The sequence below is a fragment of the Antedon mediterranea genome, chromosome 2 (genome assembly GCF_964355755.1).
Source record: "Antedon mediterranea chromosome 2, ecAntMedi1.1, whole genome shotgun sequence".
Taxonomy (NCBI): Eukaryota; Metazoa; Echinodermata; class Crinoidea; order Comatulida; family Antedonidae; genus Antedon; species Antedon mediterranea.
The window spans coordinates 38,188,243-38,206,948 of record NC_092671.1 but is presented as its reverse complement, the minus strand read 5'-3'; the positions used below and the strand labels follow the sequence as shown (position 1 = coordinate 38,206,948).

Genomic DNA, 18,706 nt, shown 5'->3' with positions numbered 1-18,706 from the left:
GGAATATGAATGTTAATTTTATCATAACCAAGGATGGATGTGGGCGTACCATACTTATTTTGGGGGTTTTTTTAAGCAGGGGCTTGTGACGTATGTAGTTAGCCTTGCATGTACAATGACCGGAAACACTGATTGTTTAACTCATGTATAGATAAGCTCTGTCATTTCAAAATGCCATTAAAGATGAAAAAAAAATGGAAGTGAGTTTGTTGAACTTTTCTGTTGTATTATTATTATTTTACTGTGAAATAAATATATATATAACACTGCTGAGCTAAAAAAAAAAAAACCTGTGTCATGTCTGGGTCCCGATTAATTTCCATTTTACATACGATTTACTGTAGTAACTCGGCAATAAAAGCAGTGCTATTTTAATATAGGCCTGTAATACACAGACGAGCGGTAAATGTAAGCGGAAAACCGCGTAGCTTGTCCCAATGTAATGAATGTTCGATTTATAAAGCGCTTATACAATCAAAAGATTGTCCCAAAGCGCTGAGAGAAAAAACAGAAAGAATTTGTATCTAGCCTGAGAAAAAACCACCCGTATGCTTTGCATTGTGGGTGAGTTAATGTGAGTGTGTAAATGGTCATGACATCAGGAATAACATTTATATTACCGCTACAGCTTGTCTGTGTAAATTGGCCTTTAGGGGTCATTTTTTTCCCTCTCTCACTTTTTGTTTTGTGTAGTTTAGTTTGCCAAAGCGTTAGGTTACATCTTTCCTTTAATCAGTCATCAACATGCACCTAATTACATAACCTATAAAGGTATTAAAAGGTGGTTTTAACCATTATTAAAATACCAAAGAATATTATTATTAATACTGTACTTAGTTAATAACTTAATAGCGCCCTCTATAAGTATCAACCAATTTTAAACCCACTGAACTGTAATTTTAACACTGTCGTTCGTCTTGAACGAGAAGGGATTGACTAATTTCCCTTGTAAATATGAAACGATTGATAACATAACCGTTCTGATCATATTCAATTGTTATTGAAGATTGACTCTTAAGGTAAGTTGAAGTTAAAATCTATATATTTTACTGATGATCAGATGGGAATCGTACATGGAAGTAGCTAGGTAAGTAGGAGACCCGAGCGAGAGGGTAAGCAAGAACAGAGAGAGAGAGGAGAGACTGGGTGGTTGAATCCTCTGATTGGTGGTTAAACTTTGCATATAAAGGGAGAAAGGTAGATGGCTTAAGACTATATAGGCCTAGATTGTTTTGATAACCCAGGTTAGGGCAAGAAAGGCTTCGTAGATGAGCCGGTGTTGCCCAGGCTAGGTACAGTAAGAATCTGGTTAGATTTTAAGTTCCCGTCAGTGAAAAGAAGTAGGCCTAGGAGGGCCGGCCAGGCCAGGTCTCAGTTTACAACAGTCATGATAATGATACTTGTTAATTACAGCATTTTTATTTCGTTTTGGTTCACCGGTAGAGGTCTATAGTTATGAATTATGGATAGGAATCATATCATCACTGCCAACCAACCAAAAGCTGCTGTCCAAAGAATGTAATTGGCCCCGAAAAATACTCACTCGGAAGTTTCAATTCCTCTTTTTTTTTGGCCAGAATACAGTATGGTAGAAACTTCCCTATTGGCTATTTGAAAAAAATTATTATTTTTTTCAATTTTTCCTTATTATTTCAATTTGAATATTGAAAGTCAACATTGACACCAAAGTGACCTCTACAAACTTGATAACGATTGCGATGTTTTGTATTCAATGATAACCTCTACCAGCCCAAATATTTTCTAGTCTGATAAATGTTGTTATAAAACATGGCAATGCTTTATAGTATTTGCTGTGGATGAAGTATTGTTAAATGTCCTTGATGATTTTTTACGCCTCAACAAATCAACTTTTTTTTTAATTCAATGAATTGGGACTAAACATAATAGTTTGACCTTCAGTGTATTGAATCATTGCCATCTTTGCATTTAAAATTAATTCTTTGCCAGTTTTCACTGAAGAATGAGCTACAAAAATTATAGTGTACACGTTTATGTTATGGTTTGATTATGTTAATATTGTCAAAAGCAGATATAAAGCTCTGTCTACACTATCAAACTAGTTTGACCAAAAAAAAGTGTGATGTGGCCAAATATGGCAGTGATATACCCAAATATGGGCATATTTTATTTTGTTGTTTTATAGTGTAAACAGAGCTTACAGTAAGAGAGTTGAGGACCTACGTCATGTTGAATCATGCGGGCAAGTTGAGACGTTTTTTTCAGCCTTTCTTGGCACTGTTTTGTCAATGTTCAATGCGTATACCCTATGACGTCGCATAAAAGCGAGATCAGCTTTGTTTACAATTTGTACCCAACTCACTAACGTCATTGCGGTTAACCATTACCCTCTATTGTTTTAAGGGTTTTCTAATCAAGTTGAATTTCTTTCTACTCATTTATCATCATGGCGTGTATTAATTAAGAATAATGAATTAAGAATTAATGAACATGACATTTTACGGCAACATAATGTTTATTGTTCCATAGAGTTTTGCATTCGGAATAATTAAATAGGGATGTCATTTAATAGACCTTTCCTTCGTGTCTGAGAGACTACTTTATGTGGTTGATTAACATGAACCATTGGTTACTTGGTCAAAGGCGCTTTTGTGCCTCTAAAGCTCTGTCTACACTCGAATATGGTAGTTATATACCCAAATATGGTAGTGATATACCCAAATATGGTAGTGATATGCCCAAATATGGTAGTGATATGCCCAAATATGGTAGTTATATGCCCAAATATGATAGTGATATACCCAAATATGATAGTGATATGCCCAAATATGGTAGTGATATGCCCAAATATGGTAGTGATATGCCCAAATATGGTAGTGATATGCCCAAATATGGTAGTGATATGCCCAAATATGGTAGTTATATACCCAAATATGATAGTGATATGCCCAAATATGACTAGTGATATGCCTAGTATATGTTAGTGATATGCCTAGACATGTTAGTGATATGCCCACATATGATAGTAATATGCCCAAATATGGTAGTGATATTCCCAGTAGTGATATGACATCATCATGTCCGTGGCATATTACACTTTTTTTGTCATACTATTACTAGTTTATGATAGTATGGACAGAGCTTTAGTGTTTAATTGTTTGTGTTCTACAATCGAAGAATAAGAACTGGATAAACAATGCTATGAATTGATTAATAATAATAGATTGCCTGCAAAACTTCCAGGCAGACTAATTCATGTTTCATAATAATGACCTATAAATGAACTCACTAGTCACTCCTAACTCAATAATTAATGCTTATTACATTTTGTACTCGATATGATTTAATGTGGGTTTTGTACTGTAAACAGAGTTGAACATTTTTAGATTTCTGGTTCGCATGTCCCTTTAAATTTCGGTATGATTTAATGTGGATTTTGTAGTTTGTAGAGAGTTAAAAATGTTTAGATTACTGGTTCGTACAGTAGGTCCCTTTAAAATTTGTTTCTGTAAAAAAGTAATTTCTTTATAATACCCTTCCTTTCCTCTGAGTAGGACATTATTCTCAATTGTCAAGACATATGATAATTATAAAATGCTATGGTGAAGTTATTTTTGTTTATAAAAAAAATGAAACAATGTCAATGGAGGATTCTTGAATGTGTTTTTTCTGTAAAAATAAGACTTTCTATCATAATGTTTCCTCTGGATCTTGTGATTGTTATTCCCAATTCTCAAGACAGACAAACAGACAGTAAGTTAAAGTTATCAATGCAAAGGGCAGTAGATGCCCTTGACATTGAGGGGAACATACTGTACTGTAACATCCAATATTGATTTTTAGTACTGTACAGCTAACTCGCCACCCTTGCCCTAATATGTCTGGTTTTCCAGAAATTCTGTTATTCCGATCCGAATGCTTTTTTACAAATGTTACAATAAAGGATTCGGGCCTTTAAAGCCTGGTGTACATTATCAAACTTTATGTGACAACAAAATTTGATGTGCCCATATATGGACATGAATGATGATGTCATATCACTACCATATCTGGGCACATCACTACCATATTTGGGCACATCACACACACCAGCCGGCCCGGTCCCCTCTAAATTTCCCAATTTGTAATGCAAAAGATAGGACACCATTTCAGTTCAGCACTCCATTTAACACCACTTTTAGGCCCTGGGGCTCCCCCTATTTCAAAATCCTGGATCCGCCACTATCTCTCAAGTCTAGTATTGAACATGGTTCTTCTTTTACAGTACATTACATAATACCAAAGTAATCAATAGGTTATTATTACATTCTCCTTGTCTTTATCCTCATTGTTGTAAATTGATTTTTTAATCTTGAATCTACTCAATGATAACCAACAGCAACTAACAACTATTTAACAATCAATTCTATACTGCTTGTCAGTACAATATGCAAATTCTAGCACTTGTCACTGTCAGACATTTTCTACACCTTTTTAAAAACAGCATGTTTTAAGCAAATACCGCTATCAGTATTAGAAAGCACATGAATCTAACGTCCTCTTGTTATCAAAGTTATTGAGTATTGTATAGTACACATGCATAGCACAGCTCTGATTCCATAGGTGTGGTAATAAGCTTGACGTTAACAAACACACCTTGCTATTTCCTTTCGGTAGTTCTTGTTACAATACATAATTATCAACTTTTGCTGGTGGTAATACCACCAGTATGTTTACAATGCAATTCATGGTACAGTACAAGGCTACTGCCAAATCACATTTGTTTTGATTAATAATAGGAATTAGGCTTTACATGATTAATCAATAAACTGACCTAATTATTAACTGGATAAACCTCTTGACCTATGTCCTGTAACACACTAAGTAGTGTAGTTTAGTGCTAGTAGTATGCTAGCATATATTTACATAGCAAGTATTGTAGTAACTATGGTGGTTTCCCCATTGTGTTACCTTTAAATATCTTATAAAATCTAATTTAGGGTTTTGTATATGATGACATACTTAGTGTACGTAAAGTAATTGTGCTTTAGTAATTGTTGATTTGAATTTTGAAAAAAATAAAAACCATTGTTTCATATTTTACTTTTCTAGTAGAAAAGGTATTTTGGTATAATCATGAACCTAATCAGTAGAAAGTAGGTCCATTAATAGTTAGTATGATTCACTAGAAGATTACAGTAGAAAAAAATTACCTGGCTTTATTTAAACACGAAAACTTGGCTCAAGTAGCAGTTGTTTTTCTGCAAGGAAGTGTATAAAAACAAAGTTCACAAACAAAAATCTTAACTACAATAGATTATACTGAAATATAAATACTAATAAACAATCTTAACTACTGTTTTGATGTTCATTTATGCTTAAAAATAACTACTGAATAGATTAAAAATAAAACTGGCAGAGATATAGTGTTTCCATTAAAATACACATATCTTAATACAAAGTTGTCATAATTTGTTTTTTAAATAAAGAAATGGTTTGGCAATTTTTAAGATCCTCATTAATTTCATTCCACATTTTTGCTCTATATGATAGGCTTTTCTTTTTATAATTAGTTTATGGTTTTGGTAGTGTTACAGTAATTTTGGGTTAGTTAAATAATTAGGTGCAAAGTTGTTCATAATTTTAAACATAATAATAGCCTCATTTATGTACAATTGTTGATCTAAATTCATCCATTTACAGAGTACTGTACCAATCACTATTCATTTTCCTATGTAATGTAGGCTATAACCAGACCTTGATTTATAAATATAAGAGGAGAGCTCCTAATGGCTCTCCTCAATATGTTGAGGAGAGCCATTATTTTGATTAAGTATTCGAGGCACAGGCCCACCATGGTTGGGCCTGTGGCGAGCCGAATTTTGATAAATGACACCTCTAGATGGCCGGAAATGGTACTCTCGCACGTAAAATTCATCGTAGGTCATTGTTCTCTGAACGTAGTCTACGATGTATTGTTGTGATAATTATCTACGCGTCGATCGTAGGGTTAGTAAACACCATTGTCATCGCCTTTACTTTAGAAGCATGGACAATGAAAACAAACAATGTATTGTTTGCTAATTAAAATCCTATCTAAAGATAGTAGACGTCAATTTTTGTAGCCACCCTAGCTAGGCCTACGCATCGGTTATCCTAATTTGGACGGAAATCCGCCGACGAGACGACATCGGGTCCGTGGACCTCTCAGCTCTCGCAGAGAGAGAGAGAGTCGAGGCTATCTATCTAGGCCTAGGCCTAGTCTAGTTTCGGCGGCCTACACTATAAATTATTTAATCCTACCTTGGGTTAGCGAATTATAAAAACAACGACACCTGGGCTAGGACACCAACAAAATATATGCAAAATAAATATATATTCCATATTAATTACTATAAGATTTAACATAAAGGCGACATGTGTATAAGAAAAGGCCCGACCAGAATTTGGAGGGGGGAAAACATGTGAGCAGTTATTAAGAGATCAGAGAGAGTGTTTCATGTCATGTGACACAAAATCCAGGTACACGATCTTAATTACTGTTTATCGTCGGCAGCCACCCTCACATACTGAGTTAAAAAAAAACCATGTGAGATGTTGCGGTAAAGCAGAGAGTATCGCATTTCATGCCATGTGACCAAAAAAACTAGGTCTGTATAATTACGGTCTTCTGACGGCAGTCTTTTTGAGCTACCGATTGAACATTCTGATACTATATTTAGAATGAATTGTTTACGATATTTTTCTCGCAACATCAAAGATCGTAGGCGCGCCTAGCCTATCGGGGGTCCGGGTAGCCATAACAAAGATCGTTTGCGCGACTATATATAGACTGTTTGTTGTATTCGGGGTTAATGTTCTTATCATTATATATATTTTTATGACGCACTGTAACAGGTTGGGGAGCGCTATTTTAGGCGCTCCTTTGATCGTTTTCAAGAGCGCCAAGGAGCGTCAGCGCCATGGCGCTCCTTTTAAATCAAGGTCTGCTATAACAATTTTTTATTGTAAATAAAACTGAAACATGCTTGTTTTTGATGTTGAAATCTGTTTTTACAAGAAAATGTATTTATTTACCGCAAGGTGGTAAATGTATATATTGACAATGGTAATAAAAACAATTGACATCCTTAAGGTTACAATTGTCATCAATATTTTTTTTTTTTATTGTCTTCGGATGTTGTCGGTGGTCACATAATTAGAGTTAATAGGTCTAGCATCAAAGCCTTTTGTTGATGTTAGTATTGCTAAACATCGCAAACACTGCAAACCTCTAAAAAACATACAGTTTAAAAAATCCCATCGAACCAACATAAAAGTTACTGAATCGTGTAGTCACATAGACCTGACTTCTGGTTTCATAGAAGGCAACCTTGGTATTTCCACATCATATCCTGATACTTAAAAACAAAAACAACACGGCATTCTGTCATTAGACATTGCACTTTTTTCAATGATTACTTGCGTTGGTAAAATTCTTGAGCTCTGTGAATATTTTAACTATTGAAACTATTTAAGGTATGGTATTTTTTATGGTTTCTGTTTAGTGGTTTAATGTAAATTTTAGTTGTTTTTTTTTGTTGTTTTAAAATGATGCTAGTTCTGTTAATAGTAGTATTTAATATCAAACTCGGAGACTTAACTAAGTACCTGTAGTACTTTAATTATTGATTTTTATTATTGATGTTTGTATTGTTTTGTTCATTTTATGTAAATGTACCACTTTGAAAACATGCATTTTGTACTTTTCCAGTTAAAAATATTTCAAGATCACTTTATCCAATTTTAAGGCTGTTTTTTCCTGAGGCCATGGTACATATTGTACAATCAACAAGTTGATTATTAATTTTAATGTCTGTTCAGTGTGTTCAACAACACTGTGTACTGTCATTTGGCGGTTTAATGCATCCCAACTCTACAAGCTAATTTGGTTAATTAATAAGTTCATTAAAATTGATTATAAAATAATGATTAATAATATTATAATATCTATCTTATAATATTTTTCTTGCACTGATGAAGGGCCAGTGTTGCCCGAAAGCTCTGCTAATTTTTCTGGCCATTTTACTTTATCATTTTGATTTAGCTTTTTGCTTATATTATTTTGTATCTCCATTGAAATCCAGCCACTGATACCCACAGCATTGTAAATTTTCCAGTGCTCATTTTATTTGTATCTTCATTGAGATCCAGCCACTGATACCCACAGCATAAATTTTCAGTAATTTGCCTTTGGATTTATAATATCTTTAAAGTATATTGATAATCAATAAAATTTGTATGACAGAAGATACAGTAAGTACAGTACAAAACTGTATCTTTTTTTCTACGCTGTATTTTGAATCTATCTTGAGCGTGAATAATAATAAAATGGAACATAAAACATGTTTGTGTATGCTTCAGAACACAGACACATTATTGGGAGCCTTTCATACTAATGTACTACCAGTTAGTATTAAACTGTTGTTTAGTAGTTGTACTTTACTGTGCTTAGCACTTTAGTTCATACTAACATAATTTTGTACAAAATACGGACAGAGATCACAATTATTTGACCTTCTTTCTGTACTTTTGTGGAGTGATGATTGAAATGGCTATTTAGGTGATCATTTAGAATAAAATGATCACCTATTGTTATTGTACAAAATCTTTATTGTTAGGTGATCATTTAGAATAAAATGATCACCTATTGTTATTGTATTAAATCTTTATTGGTTATCCGCAACGAAGTTGCAGGATAACCTCTTGTGATTGTACGAAATCATCATCTTTTTATTTTTCTTCTTTCTTTCTGTATGATTTTTGTGTAACGCTTTTCTCCAAAACTCGCAAACATAACATTTTGGTAACTATCTTAACATATTGACATTTACGTAACGTCGTCAAGCGAAGCTTTTCATGACGTTTACAATTGCGCAACGTGACTTACGCGCGATTTAACGATTTTGTCGTATTTAACATAGCTCGACAACCAAATAACATTTCAACTTGAAACTTTGCAAAAGTTTAATTTATATCATGCGCTAACTTTCTGTTGAAAAAAAATTGCGTGTTATACACAAAGTTACGCGTGCACGCGCATTTAAAATTTCAAAATGCGCAAAATTAATTTATAATCAACTTTCTACGCGTTTCATGTCGTTTTAAGCATGTCAAAAATTCCCACGCGTGCGCACATTTTTACGTGTGCGGTGCGCACGTAGAATTGAAAACATAATTTTTTCGCGTGATTTATGTTTTTTCAGCCTTTTCTAGTAATTTTACCAAATTTTAAACAATTTTGACTTAAAGATACGTCATACGAGCACGTCGAATTGGCCAATTTGCGCGCGTTTTTTATGAAAAGGTTAAAAAATTCGTTTAAAATATGACTTTTTTTAAACAGTCGTAATTTCTAAACTAGACGGTCAAATTTTTGTGGATGACATTTTCTAGAAGTAGATGAGTTGTAGATATCGGATCAGGTATTAATATGGCTAACCGGACATTGTGACGTCATCGTATGGCCACGCGAATATAAAATTTAGGATTTTTGCATCTTTCGTCATAGCTCATCACATTGAATAGAGCGCATCTCCACTTATCCGTTTTCCATTTTCACCCCGATTTTGATATTGTCTAGGTCAATCAACTATCTTTCGCATAAGTTAAAAATATTTTAATTTTTTTGACGTCATCATGCCTAAAAATTTAAATCACGTGTGGCATCAATTTCATCTTTACAGTAAATTTTAATCTGTTATAGCTCGTAAGAATAAAATTTGATAATCACGATTAAAACTTTTTCTGGAAGCTATTGGATTGTAGATACGAAATTATGTAAAAATGTTGCCAATCGGATGTTGTGACGTCATCATATGGCCAGTTAAATAAAAAAGGTCGTATTTTCATCTTTTGCGTCATAATTCATTACATTTAAAAGAGCGCGCATCAATATTTCACGTATTCAAATTTCTTCTACACGCTAATACGTTGTTGCTGAGATAATTTCCTTTCGGAATTGCTACCTTCCCGTTTCATTTTAAAACCGTCAACATGTTAAAAATTGCAATAAATAGCGGGTCCCGTAAGTTCACATATTCTACACTGTATGTGATATGGATACAGATTATACTGTGTATACTATATATGAATTTAAATAATAAAATTCAGCAATAACAACAGATCATATTCTTCAGTTCAGGTCATAATGCCAACGTGAACACTTCCTTTTGTCCTCAACCTATCCCCTTAATGTTAATGTTGCACCACTTGCGCGGCGGATAACCAAACTCGTCAAAGTGACGAGTTACATGTCTAGTTATTATTTTTTTTTTTTTTCTTTCTGTACACTTTTTGTGTAACAAATATCTCAAAAAGTTGAATAACAATGATCACAAAAATTTCACAATGTCTTTCAAATACTTTAACTTAGCCATAATAAGCTTTTCAGCGTGATCACTGACCCGTGACGTCACGTATACGCCATTTTGTGAAATCACACTATCAATCATATATCTATAATTCATTATCACATATTTATGAAATTCACTACACGTAAACTTCAGGTCAAGGGTAAAAATATTAGCAAATAAAAACGCGCGCGCACGTAGGGTGATACGCGTGAAATCGCGCATTAAAAATTTAAAAAGCTCAAAATTACGTTTTAATCAATTTAGAGCATGAATTAGGCCATTTGCGTGTTTCAAAAAATTACTGCGCAAAAAAATTATTTTGCGCGCGCGATACTTACAAAGTGTAAAAATTGCAATTTTTTATACAAATCGCATTCTACTCACCATCCTTAGTACATTCACCAAATTTGAGTCAGTTCCGACTTAAAATAACGGTATACGAGCAGGTTAAAAATATCAAAATGCGCAAATTAATTTCATCAAAGTGATGAAAATGGTGAAAAATAAGGCCTTTTTAAAATGAATATAACTCTTCAGAATGGCAGGTGACCCCCAATTTTTTTATGTTATTCGGGAAGCCATTGGGTTTTAGATACATATTCATGTACACATTAGACGTACAAAATGGTATGACGTCATCAAATGGCCACTTCAATTTAAAAATTAGTAATTTTTATCTTTTTGTATGGGTTTTCACATTCAATAGAGCGCATCTCCGTTATTTTAGCTCGATTTTCGGAGAAGTTTTAGTATGTGCTTGCTCAATTAATTATCTTTCTCAGGAGTTGTCAATATTTTTATTTTGATGACATCATCACGCGTAAAAACTTGAATAACCTAGGTCGTGTAATTTCAGCTACACCTTACATTTGAATATATTATAGCTCTTCAAAATTAAAGGTGACCTTGAAGATTATAACTTATTATGAAAGCTGATGAAATGTAGATATGAATTAATATAAAAATTAAGCCTATCGGATGTTGTGATGTTATCATATGGCCAGTTGAAGTTAAAACGTTGTTTTTAAATTTCTTTAGTCGAAGTTATACAAATTTCAAAGAGCGCGCATTGCGCTTCTACGTGTCAAATTCTCTTCCAATCCTTATATTTATTTGCTCAATTCATTATCTTTCGAAATTGTCATCTTCGAGTTTTTTTTGATAATTCCATCATACCGACAAATTTGAACATGATGTGGGTCCAGTAATTTCACCTATGCTACACTGTATATAGATATACAGTATATACTGTACATAATAGGTACAACTCAGCACTATAAGTGTATATGCATCATGTCATAGGATGGCGTACATCAACTTTTTACGATCGTATGTTAACGTACGTGCATGTTTAAAAAATGTTAATTTCATTAAAACGATAAATATGATCACCTATAATTCGTCAAAGTGACGAATTAAATTCTAGTTATTCTTCTTTCTGTACACTTTTTGTTCGTCAAATATCTCAAAAAGTTGAATAGCAATGATCACAAAAATTTCACAATGTCTTTCAAATATTTTAACTTAGCCATAATAAGCTTTTCAGCGTGATCACTCATCCGTGGCGTCACGTATACGCCATTTTGTGAAATCACATTATCAATCATATATCCATAATTTATTATCACATATTTATGAAATTCACTACACGTAAACTTCAGGTCAAGGGTAAAAATATTAGCAAGTAAAAATGCGCGCGCACGTAGGGTCATGCGTGTGGAATCGCGCAGTAAAAATTTAAAAAGCTCAAAATTACGTTTTAATCAATTTAGAGCATGAATTAGGCCATTTGCGTGTTTCAAAAAATTACTGCGCAAAAAAAATATTTTGCGCGCGCGATACTTACAAAGCGTAAAAATTGCAGTTTTTTTATACAAATCGCGTTCTACTCACCATCCTTAGTACATTCACCTAATTTGAGTAAGTTCCGACTGAAAATAACGCTATACGAGCAGGTTAAAAATAACAAAATGCGCAAATTAATTGCATCAAAGTGCTGAAAATGGTGAAAAATAAGGCCTTTTTAAAATGAATATAACTCTTCAGAATGGCAGGTGACCCCCAATTTTTTTAACTTATTCGGGAAGCCATTGGGTTGTAGATACATATTCATGTACACATTAGACGTACAAAATGGTATGACGTCATCAAATGGCCACTTCAATTTAAAAATTAGTAATTTTTATCTTTTTGTGTGGGTTATCACATTCAATAGAGCGCATCTCCGTTATTTGAGCCCGATTTTTGCCGAAATTTTAGTATGTGCTTGCTCAATTAATTATCTTTCTCAAGAGTTGTCAACATTTTTATTTTGATGACGTCATCATGTGTAAAAACTTTAATAACCAAGGTCGTGTAATTTCAGCTACACCATACATTTGAATATGTTATAGCTCTTCAGAATTAAAGAGGACCTTGAAGATTATAATTTATTATGAAAGCTGATTAAATGTAGATATGAATTCATATAAAAATTAAGCCTATCGGATGTTGTGATGTTATCATATGGCCAGTTGAAGTTAAAACGTTGTTTTTAAATTTCTTTAGTCAAAGTTATACAAATTTCAAAGAGCGCGCATTGCGCTTCTACGTGTCAAATTATCTTCCAATCCTTATATTTATTTGCTCAATTCATTATCTTTCGAAATTGTCATCTTCGAGTTTATTTTGATAATTCTATCATACCAAAAAATTTGAAAATGATGTGGGTCCCGTAATTTCACCTATGCTACACTGTATATAGATATATAGTATATACTGTACATATTGTATATGACACATAATAGGCACAACTCCGCACTATAAGCGTATAACAGGATGGTATACATCAACATTTTCCTATTGTATGTTAACGTACGTGCATGTTTAAAAAATATTAACGTAAGTAAAGCGATAAAAATGATCACCTATAATTCGTCAAAGTGACGAATTAAATTCTAGTTATAAATTGTTACTATACTGGTTTGTCATCGTAATGAACAATCACAGATTGTTTTTAAGAGTGGAGCACTTTATCACAAAATATATTTAATTCTGGTCTCGTAGTTAAAACTTACAGTACTGTGTTACTAATAAACAGTTTCACCAATCATACTTAAGTGAGATATTTCCCTTAAATATTAAGGTTTTCACTTAACTCAATAAATATTTCCCTTAAATTGTATTCACTTAGATAGGAGATTTTTATTTTATGGGTAAGTGTTTTCCTTAGCCTAGGTGTGAATGGTGAATACATCCACAGGTCCCTTACATACAGAGGTCTAACAATAATTTACATACATGTACTGTACATTCTTTGTTTTTTTTTCCTCAGTAGAATATAAGGAACCTAATGTTGAGAGAATTGTTGTTTCTTATCATTCTTACTGTACATTTTATTATAAACATTATTTTTATTTTAATTGTTAATATTTGAATTTTTGTTGACAGTGTGAAGAAAGAAGACGAAAACAAAATGAAGGAGAAAGGCGAATCAAAGGATTTAATAAATATGAGCTTTGAGAAGTTTATGACAGCAAGTACGTTTAAAGGGATCACAATCGCATTTAAGGAACTCTGCCAGGCCGTTGATCTAAAGCCTACAGATTATAAAACTTTCTATGTGAATTTGAAATCTCGGGTCAATTCGTGGAAAGCTAAGTCGTTATGGGCAAAACTTGATAAACGTGCAAATCGGAAAGAGTACAAGAAACCCAAGCCATGTTACGATACCAATGTTAGTATGGTGCTTTATTATTTATTATTTTCAAGTAAAATATTAGTTTTTTTTTAAATTGCAGTTTGTATTTCACTTCTTAAAAATCATAATGATAAAAGAACAGGGGAAAATGGCAAAATCAGCACTGTGGCTATGTTAGAAGGGTTACTGTAGATTATCTATTAAAACAACTCCTTGAATTTCCATTTTTCCCCTGACTGAGAATTTATACACACCAAATTTGCCAAAAAATTGTTAAATAATCAGGCCTATTGGTAGTACAGTAGTACTGACTGCAATTCATGTGTTTACAGTACTGTACATATTTTGTTTAAAACCTATGATTATTATTAACTGTCAACGACATTAATTTTGGTTTATGGCATTATTGGTTTGGTTTTATCTTGTTATTACAGTAAGCCTACAGTAATATGCATACTACAAATATTCATATTATTTATAGGAATATGTGATTAAGTAGAGATCATTGAATCATCAATATTCACACTCATTCAATAATACTGTACACCATACTTGTTTTAAAGCCTTGTCTACACTATCAAAGTTTATGTAACAAAAACATGGGTTTAACATAAAGTTTGATAGTGTAGACAGAGCTAAGAAAGTACATTTTTAATATTAAGATGATTATTAAGATTATCTAACATAATTAAGTTGATTGGTATCAATTTCATTGGAATAATTTAGTTACATCATTAATTATTTCTACCCTGACTCATTATGAATTTGCATCCTTTTCCTTGAAATATGTAAAGTTATGGACGTTTGGTCATCACTTTAATATTATAAAATATTTGAAATTATGATTTAACTCCATGTTAATTAAATGAGAAAAACATTCGTTAATGGAAGTTAAACTCATTGTAGATACTGTAATACGTTTTTTAGTGTAATGAATTGAATAGTTGTGTATAGAGAGTACTGCATTAATAAATATCGGAAAGGATAGAATGTATTCATCTTTATTTGTGGAGCCACAACATTAAAATACTTTAATTTGTTTGTGGTAGGTTTTTATAATAGGAGCAGGACCATGCGGGCTGAGGACCGCCATAGAGGCTGCCCTACTAGGATGCAAGGTGGTGGTTGTTGAGAAGCGCGAAAGCTTCTCAAGGAATAATGTTCTACATCTCTGGCCGTTCCTGATTAATGACCTCAAGAACCTCGGAGCAAAGAAGTTTTTTGGCAGGTTCTGTGCCGGTGCTATTGATCATATTAGTAAGTATATTGTCATTGTCATAATACAGATAAATAATTAATAAAAATGATGGGATATAATTATTATTTTCATATTTTCCTGTCAAATGCCTGTTCCACCTAAAACTATGTTCAGATCCATAGAGTTATGCTTTCGTATTTCAAGCAATGTCATATTATAATTAGCGTTGTAACAGCAAAGTTTTCAGATTTGCTTAACTAACGCTTTTGTTTGAGGCTGAAGTTTCACCAATTTAAGTAAACATCTGGTATGCAGGAGTAAATTTGATTGGTTAGAGGTCCAAATCGTTGCATGACTTTCGTATCGTAAACGTTGTTCAATAATCTTTGAGCTATCGTAACGAACGAAAGTTCAGTGCCGTAAGAGGTGGCTTCCACTAACCTTTCCTGGATCACACCATGTACAATACGGAAGTGTAACTCCGTAGCTCTGAACATGCCCTAAAAGCTAAAAATAATAAAAACTTCATATTCCTTTGTATTTCCTTGTATTATATACAGGTTGGTTATATTCTCTTGAAAAATATTGTTTTGTTGACCTTTAAAGTTTAATGTCAACAAATCATATTGTATGATATGTCAGTATGAACATTTTTATGTGATAGATGTTGCTATGCGAGAAATATTGAGGCATTCAATAGTTGTATAGAAAACACAATACTGCAAAAATAACAACAAAAAAGACAATATGTACAGTATATTAAAGTCAATTGCAAGAAGACATTCCACTGTATGCATTCTTGACACATTAAGAACATGATCAGAGAATTGACACTTGCATTCACACGATTTTTAAAACTAAAAACTTATTTTCTATTGAACGCATCAACTGATGGAACATACTTTAAAACAAACAAAATACAAGCATTGCAATTTCTAGGCTGCTTCAGCAGTAAACACAAAGCATTGTTATAGCATACTTTCAATGATCTCAAAGTGCTCTTATATCTTAATATTCCTTTTGACAATTCAAAACTTTATACAGATGTTGTAATGAGACTCCTTATAGGTTTTTGACCCAAACAGTTTTTTCTTCCTAGGTAGTACTACATCACACTTTTTTCGTTTCACAAAAAGATAGACAGCGCCATTAAATTCTCTGATTTCCCATTATTTTTATTATTTCCATCAAAGCGGCAGCATCTTCTTTATACTGAGACTTAAGCTCTGTCTACACTATCAAACTAGTTTGACAAAAAAGTGTGAGGTGCCCAATACGGTTTTGATATGCCCAAATATGGTAGTGATATGCCCAAATATGGTAGTGATATGCCCAAATATGGTAGTGATATGCCCAAATATGGTAGTGATATGCCCAAATATGGTAGTGATATGCCCAAATATGGTAGTGATATGCCCAAATATGGTAGTGATATGCCATCATCATGTCTATATACTGTATAATACATCACATTTTGTTTTCACATAATGTTTGATTGTGTGGACAGAGCTTAAGTGTAGAGTAAAAGCTAACACTTTGAACAATAGTAGTTAGTAGTTCCATTTTAGACACAATATCGACAGCCAATTTTAATGATACTGTTTAATATTTATATCAAATATTTTATATTCTACTATCATCTTGTTTTTCTCATAATACACATTTATTAACATTTCATGTTATCCAGGATATTTGACGTTGTTTTTGCCAATTTGATGAATGTGTGTTGGATAATCAGACATTACTAATCGTTTAAATTGCATTACTGTTTACAGGTCATTAACATTTGTTCCGTAATTAACAATACATTTAAAACGTGTACAATATGGCAATTGCGTAATGACCTCAAGTTCTTTGTCAAACACGTTGTAGTCTAGTGTCATTAAAAGTTGTAAGATCCTGGACCTTTCCGTCAGTTTTGTTACTCAATATTTGTTCACTGTGTTTATTAGTTCGCTAGTGGTTTGTATTTGATTTGTCTGAATATGATAATAGTACATGTTTAAACTCTGTCCACACTTAATTTTATGAGCGAATAATATTGTATTTTATGTTTATAATATATAGTTTTTTTTCTATACTGTTTATAATTGTGCCTCTTTTACTTTAAATTATATATGTATATTGATTGTAAACAAACGCTATCAGCTAATGGCTGCTGTTTTGTATGTTATACCTGAATAAATAAATAAATAAAATCAAACTTTATGTGAAAAAAAAAATGTGATGTGCCAATATATGGACATGATGATGTCATATCACTACCATTTGGGCATATCACTACCATATTTCGGCACATCACACTTTTTTTGTCAAACTAGTTTGATAGTTTACACAGAGCTTTATGTATTAAAAGTGTTTATATTAGGTGTTATTGTCCAACATCTTTATAGGTCTATTTACCCATGGAGAAATCAGTTATTTCTCCATGATTTACCATATTGATGACTACTACATATTGATGACATCACCAATGAATAAATTACCTTATTTCTCGGTTATTGTAATGGTGATCATGAAAGGAATTGAAACAAATTCAGTTTAAGATTAATCCAATATATACCACCTGTTTAAGTTCCAATCACTGTGAGTTATTTTGTTTTCAGGTAAAATTCTACAAAACATATTGCAACATCTTTAAAAGTCATTTTCATGTTTTGAATATCTAACGCATTAGTCATTCAATTTCATAGAAACAACTGTAAACTGACTTACAGTATTTTGTTGCATTTATTATTCATTGTCCCTTAGTGTGGGATTCTAATAATAGAATGTCCCGCCTAGTTTTCCCAGATAAACCAACATTTTCCTTATTTTCTCTGAGACGAGCCCTACAACTCAAAATATATTTCATTAATTTGACAACCCATCAGTTAATGGTACAATCTGTAAAACCCACCTGAAGTGGGAGCTACCAAATCAAAATAGTTCTTTAACACAGTTATTATAAACAGTATTGTTAGAACTGTTGTACATGGGAATTTAAATGTCTCTTTTTACATGGTTCATTAGTTATGTATGACAGCAAGAAAAATGATCAACTGCTTTTAAATTCGTAGACTATACTCTCTGAGTTAGAGAGAGTACAGCTAAATACAACAGTAATGTGTGACGTTTTTAACCTCTAGTTACCTTTATACAGATAGACCATGACCCACCTAAAATGGCTTTATTCAAGCTGACCATGTTGCGACATAAAAACTTTAAATTTTTGTTATCATTGTTTAGTTCCAGTCCAGGATTTAACGATATACTGTACAAAGGTCATTTTAATTGTATTATAAATAGTGTAAACATTTTTTATCGGTGCGCTGTGCTGTGTGGTGGTCAGTTAAGTCTGCGAATCAGGAAGTGGTCATTCTTAGACACCATTTGGTTTTGAACATTGTTTGACCAACAACTACCTTAAAACTCTGTCTACACTATCAAACTAGTTTGACAAAAAAAGTGTGATGTGCCCAAATATGGTAGTGATAT

The 18,706-nt window shown here is 32.7% G+C and overlaps 1 protein-coding gene across 8 annotated transcripts in view; it reads left to right on the top strand.

Annotated features, from left to right (window-relative positions):
* Nucleotides 1–893: 893 nt before the first annotated feature.
* Nucleotides 894–18,706, top strand: part of LOC140040999 (protein-methionine sulfoxide oxidase mical3b-like) — a 53,753-nt gene continuing 35,940 nt past the window's right edge. For 6 of the 8 annotated variants that reach the window (XM_072087332.1, XM_072087334.1, XM_072087335.1 and 3 more), the window contains exons 1-3: nt 894–1,019; nt 13,782–14,067; nt 15,081–15,288. In XM_072087332.1, the coding sequence (XP_071943433.1) occupies nt 13,807–14,067; nt 15,081–15,288 (469 nt within the window). In that variant the 5' untranslated portion in view covers nt 894–1,019; nt 13,782–13,806. Of the gene's footprint in view, nt 1,020–1,055; nt 1,198–7,398; nt 7,477–13,781; nt 14,068–15,080; nt 15,289–18,706 lie in introns of those variants that run through there. The other 2 variants (XM_072087331.1, XM_072087330.1) reach the window with 2 other exon arrangements.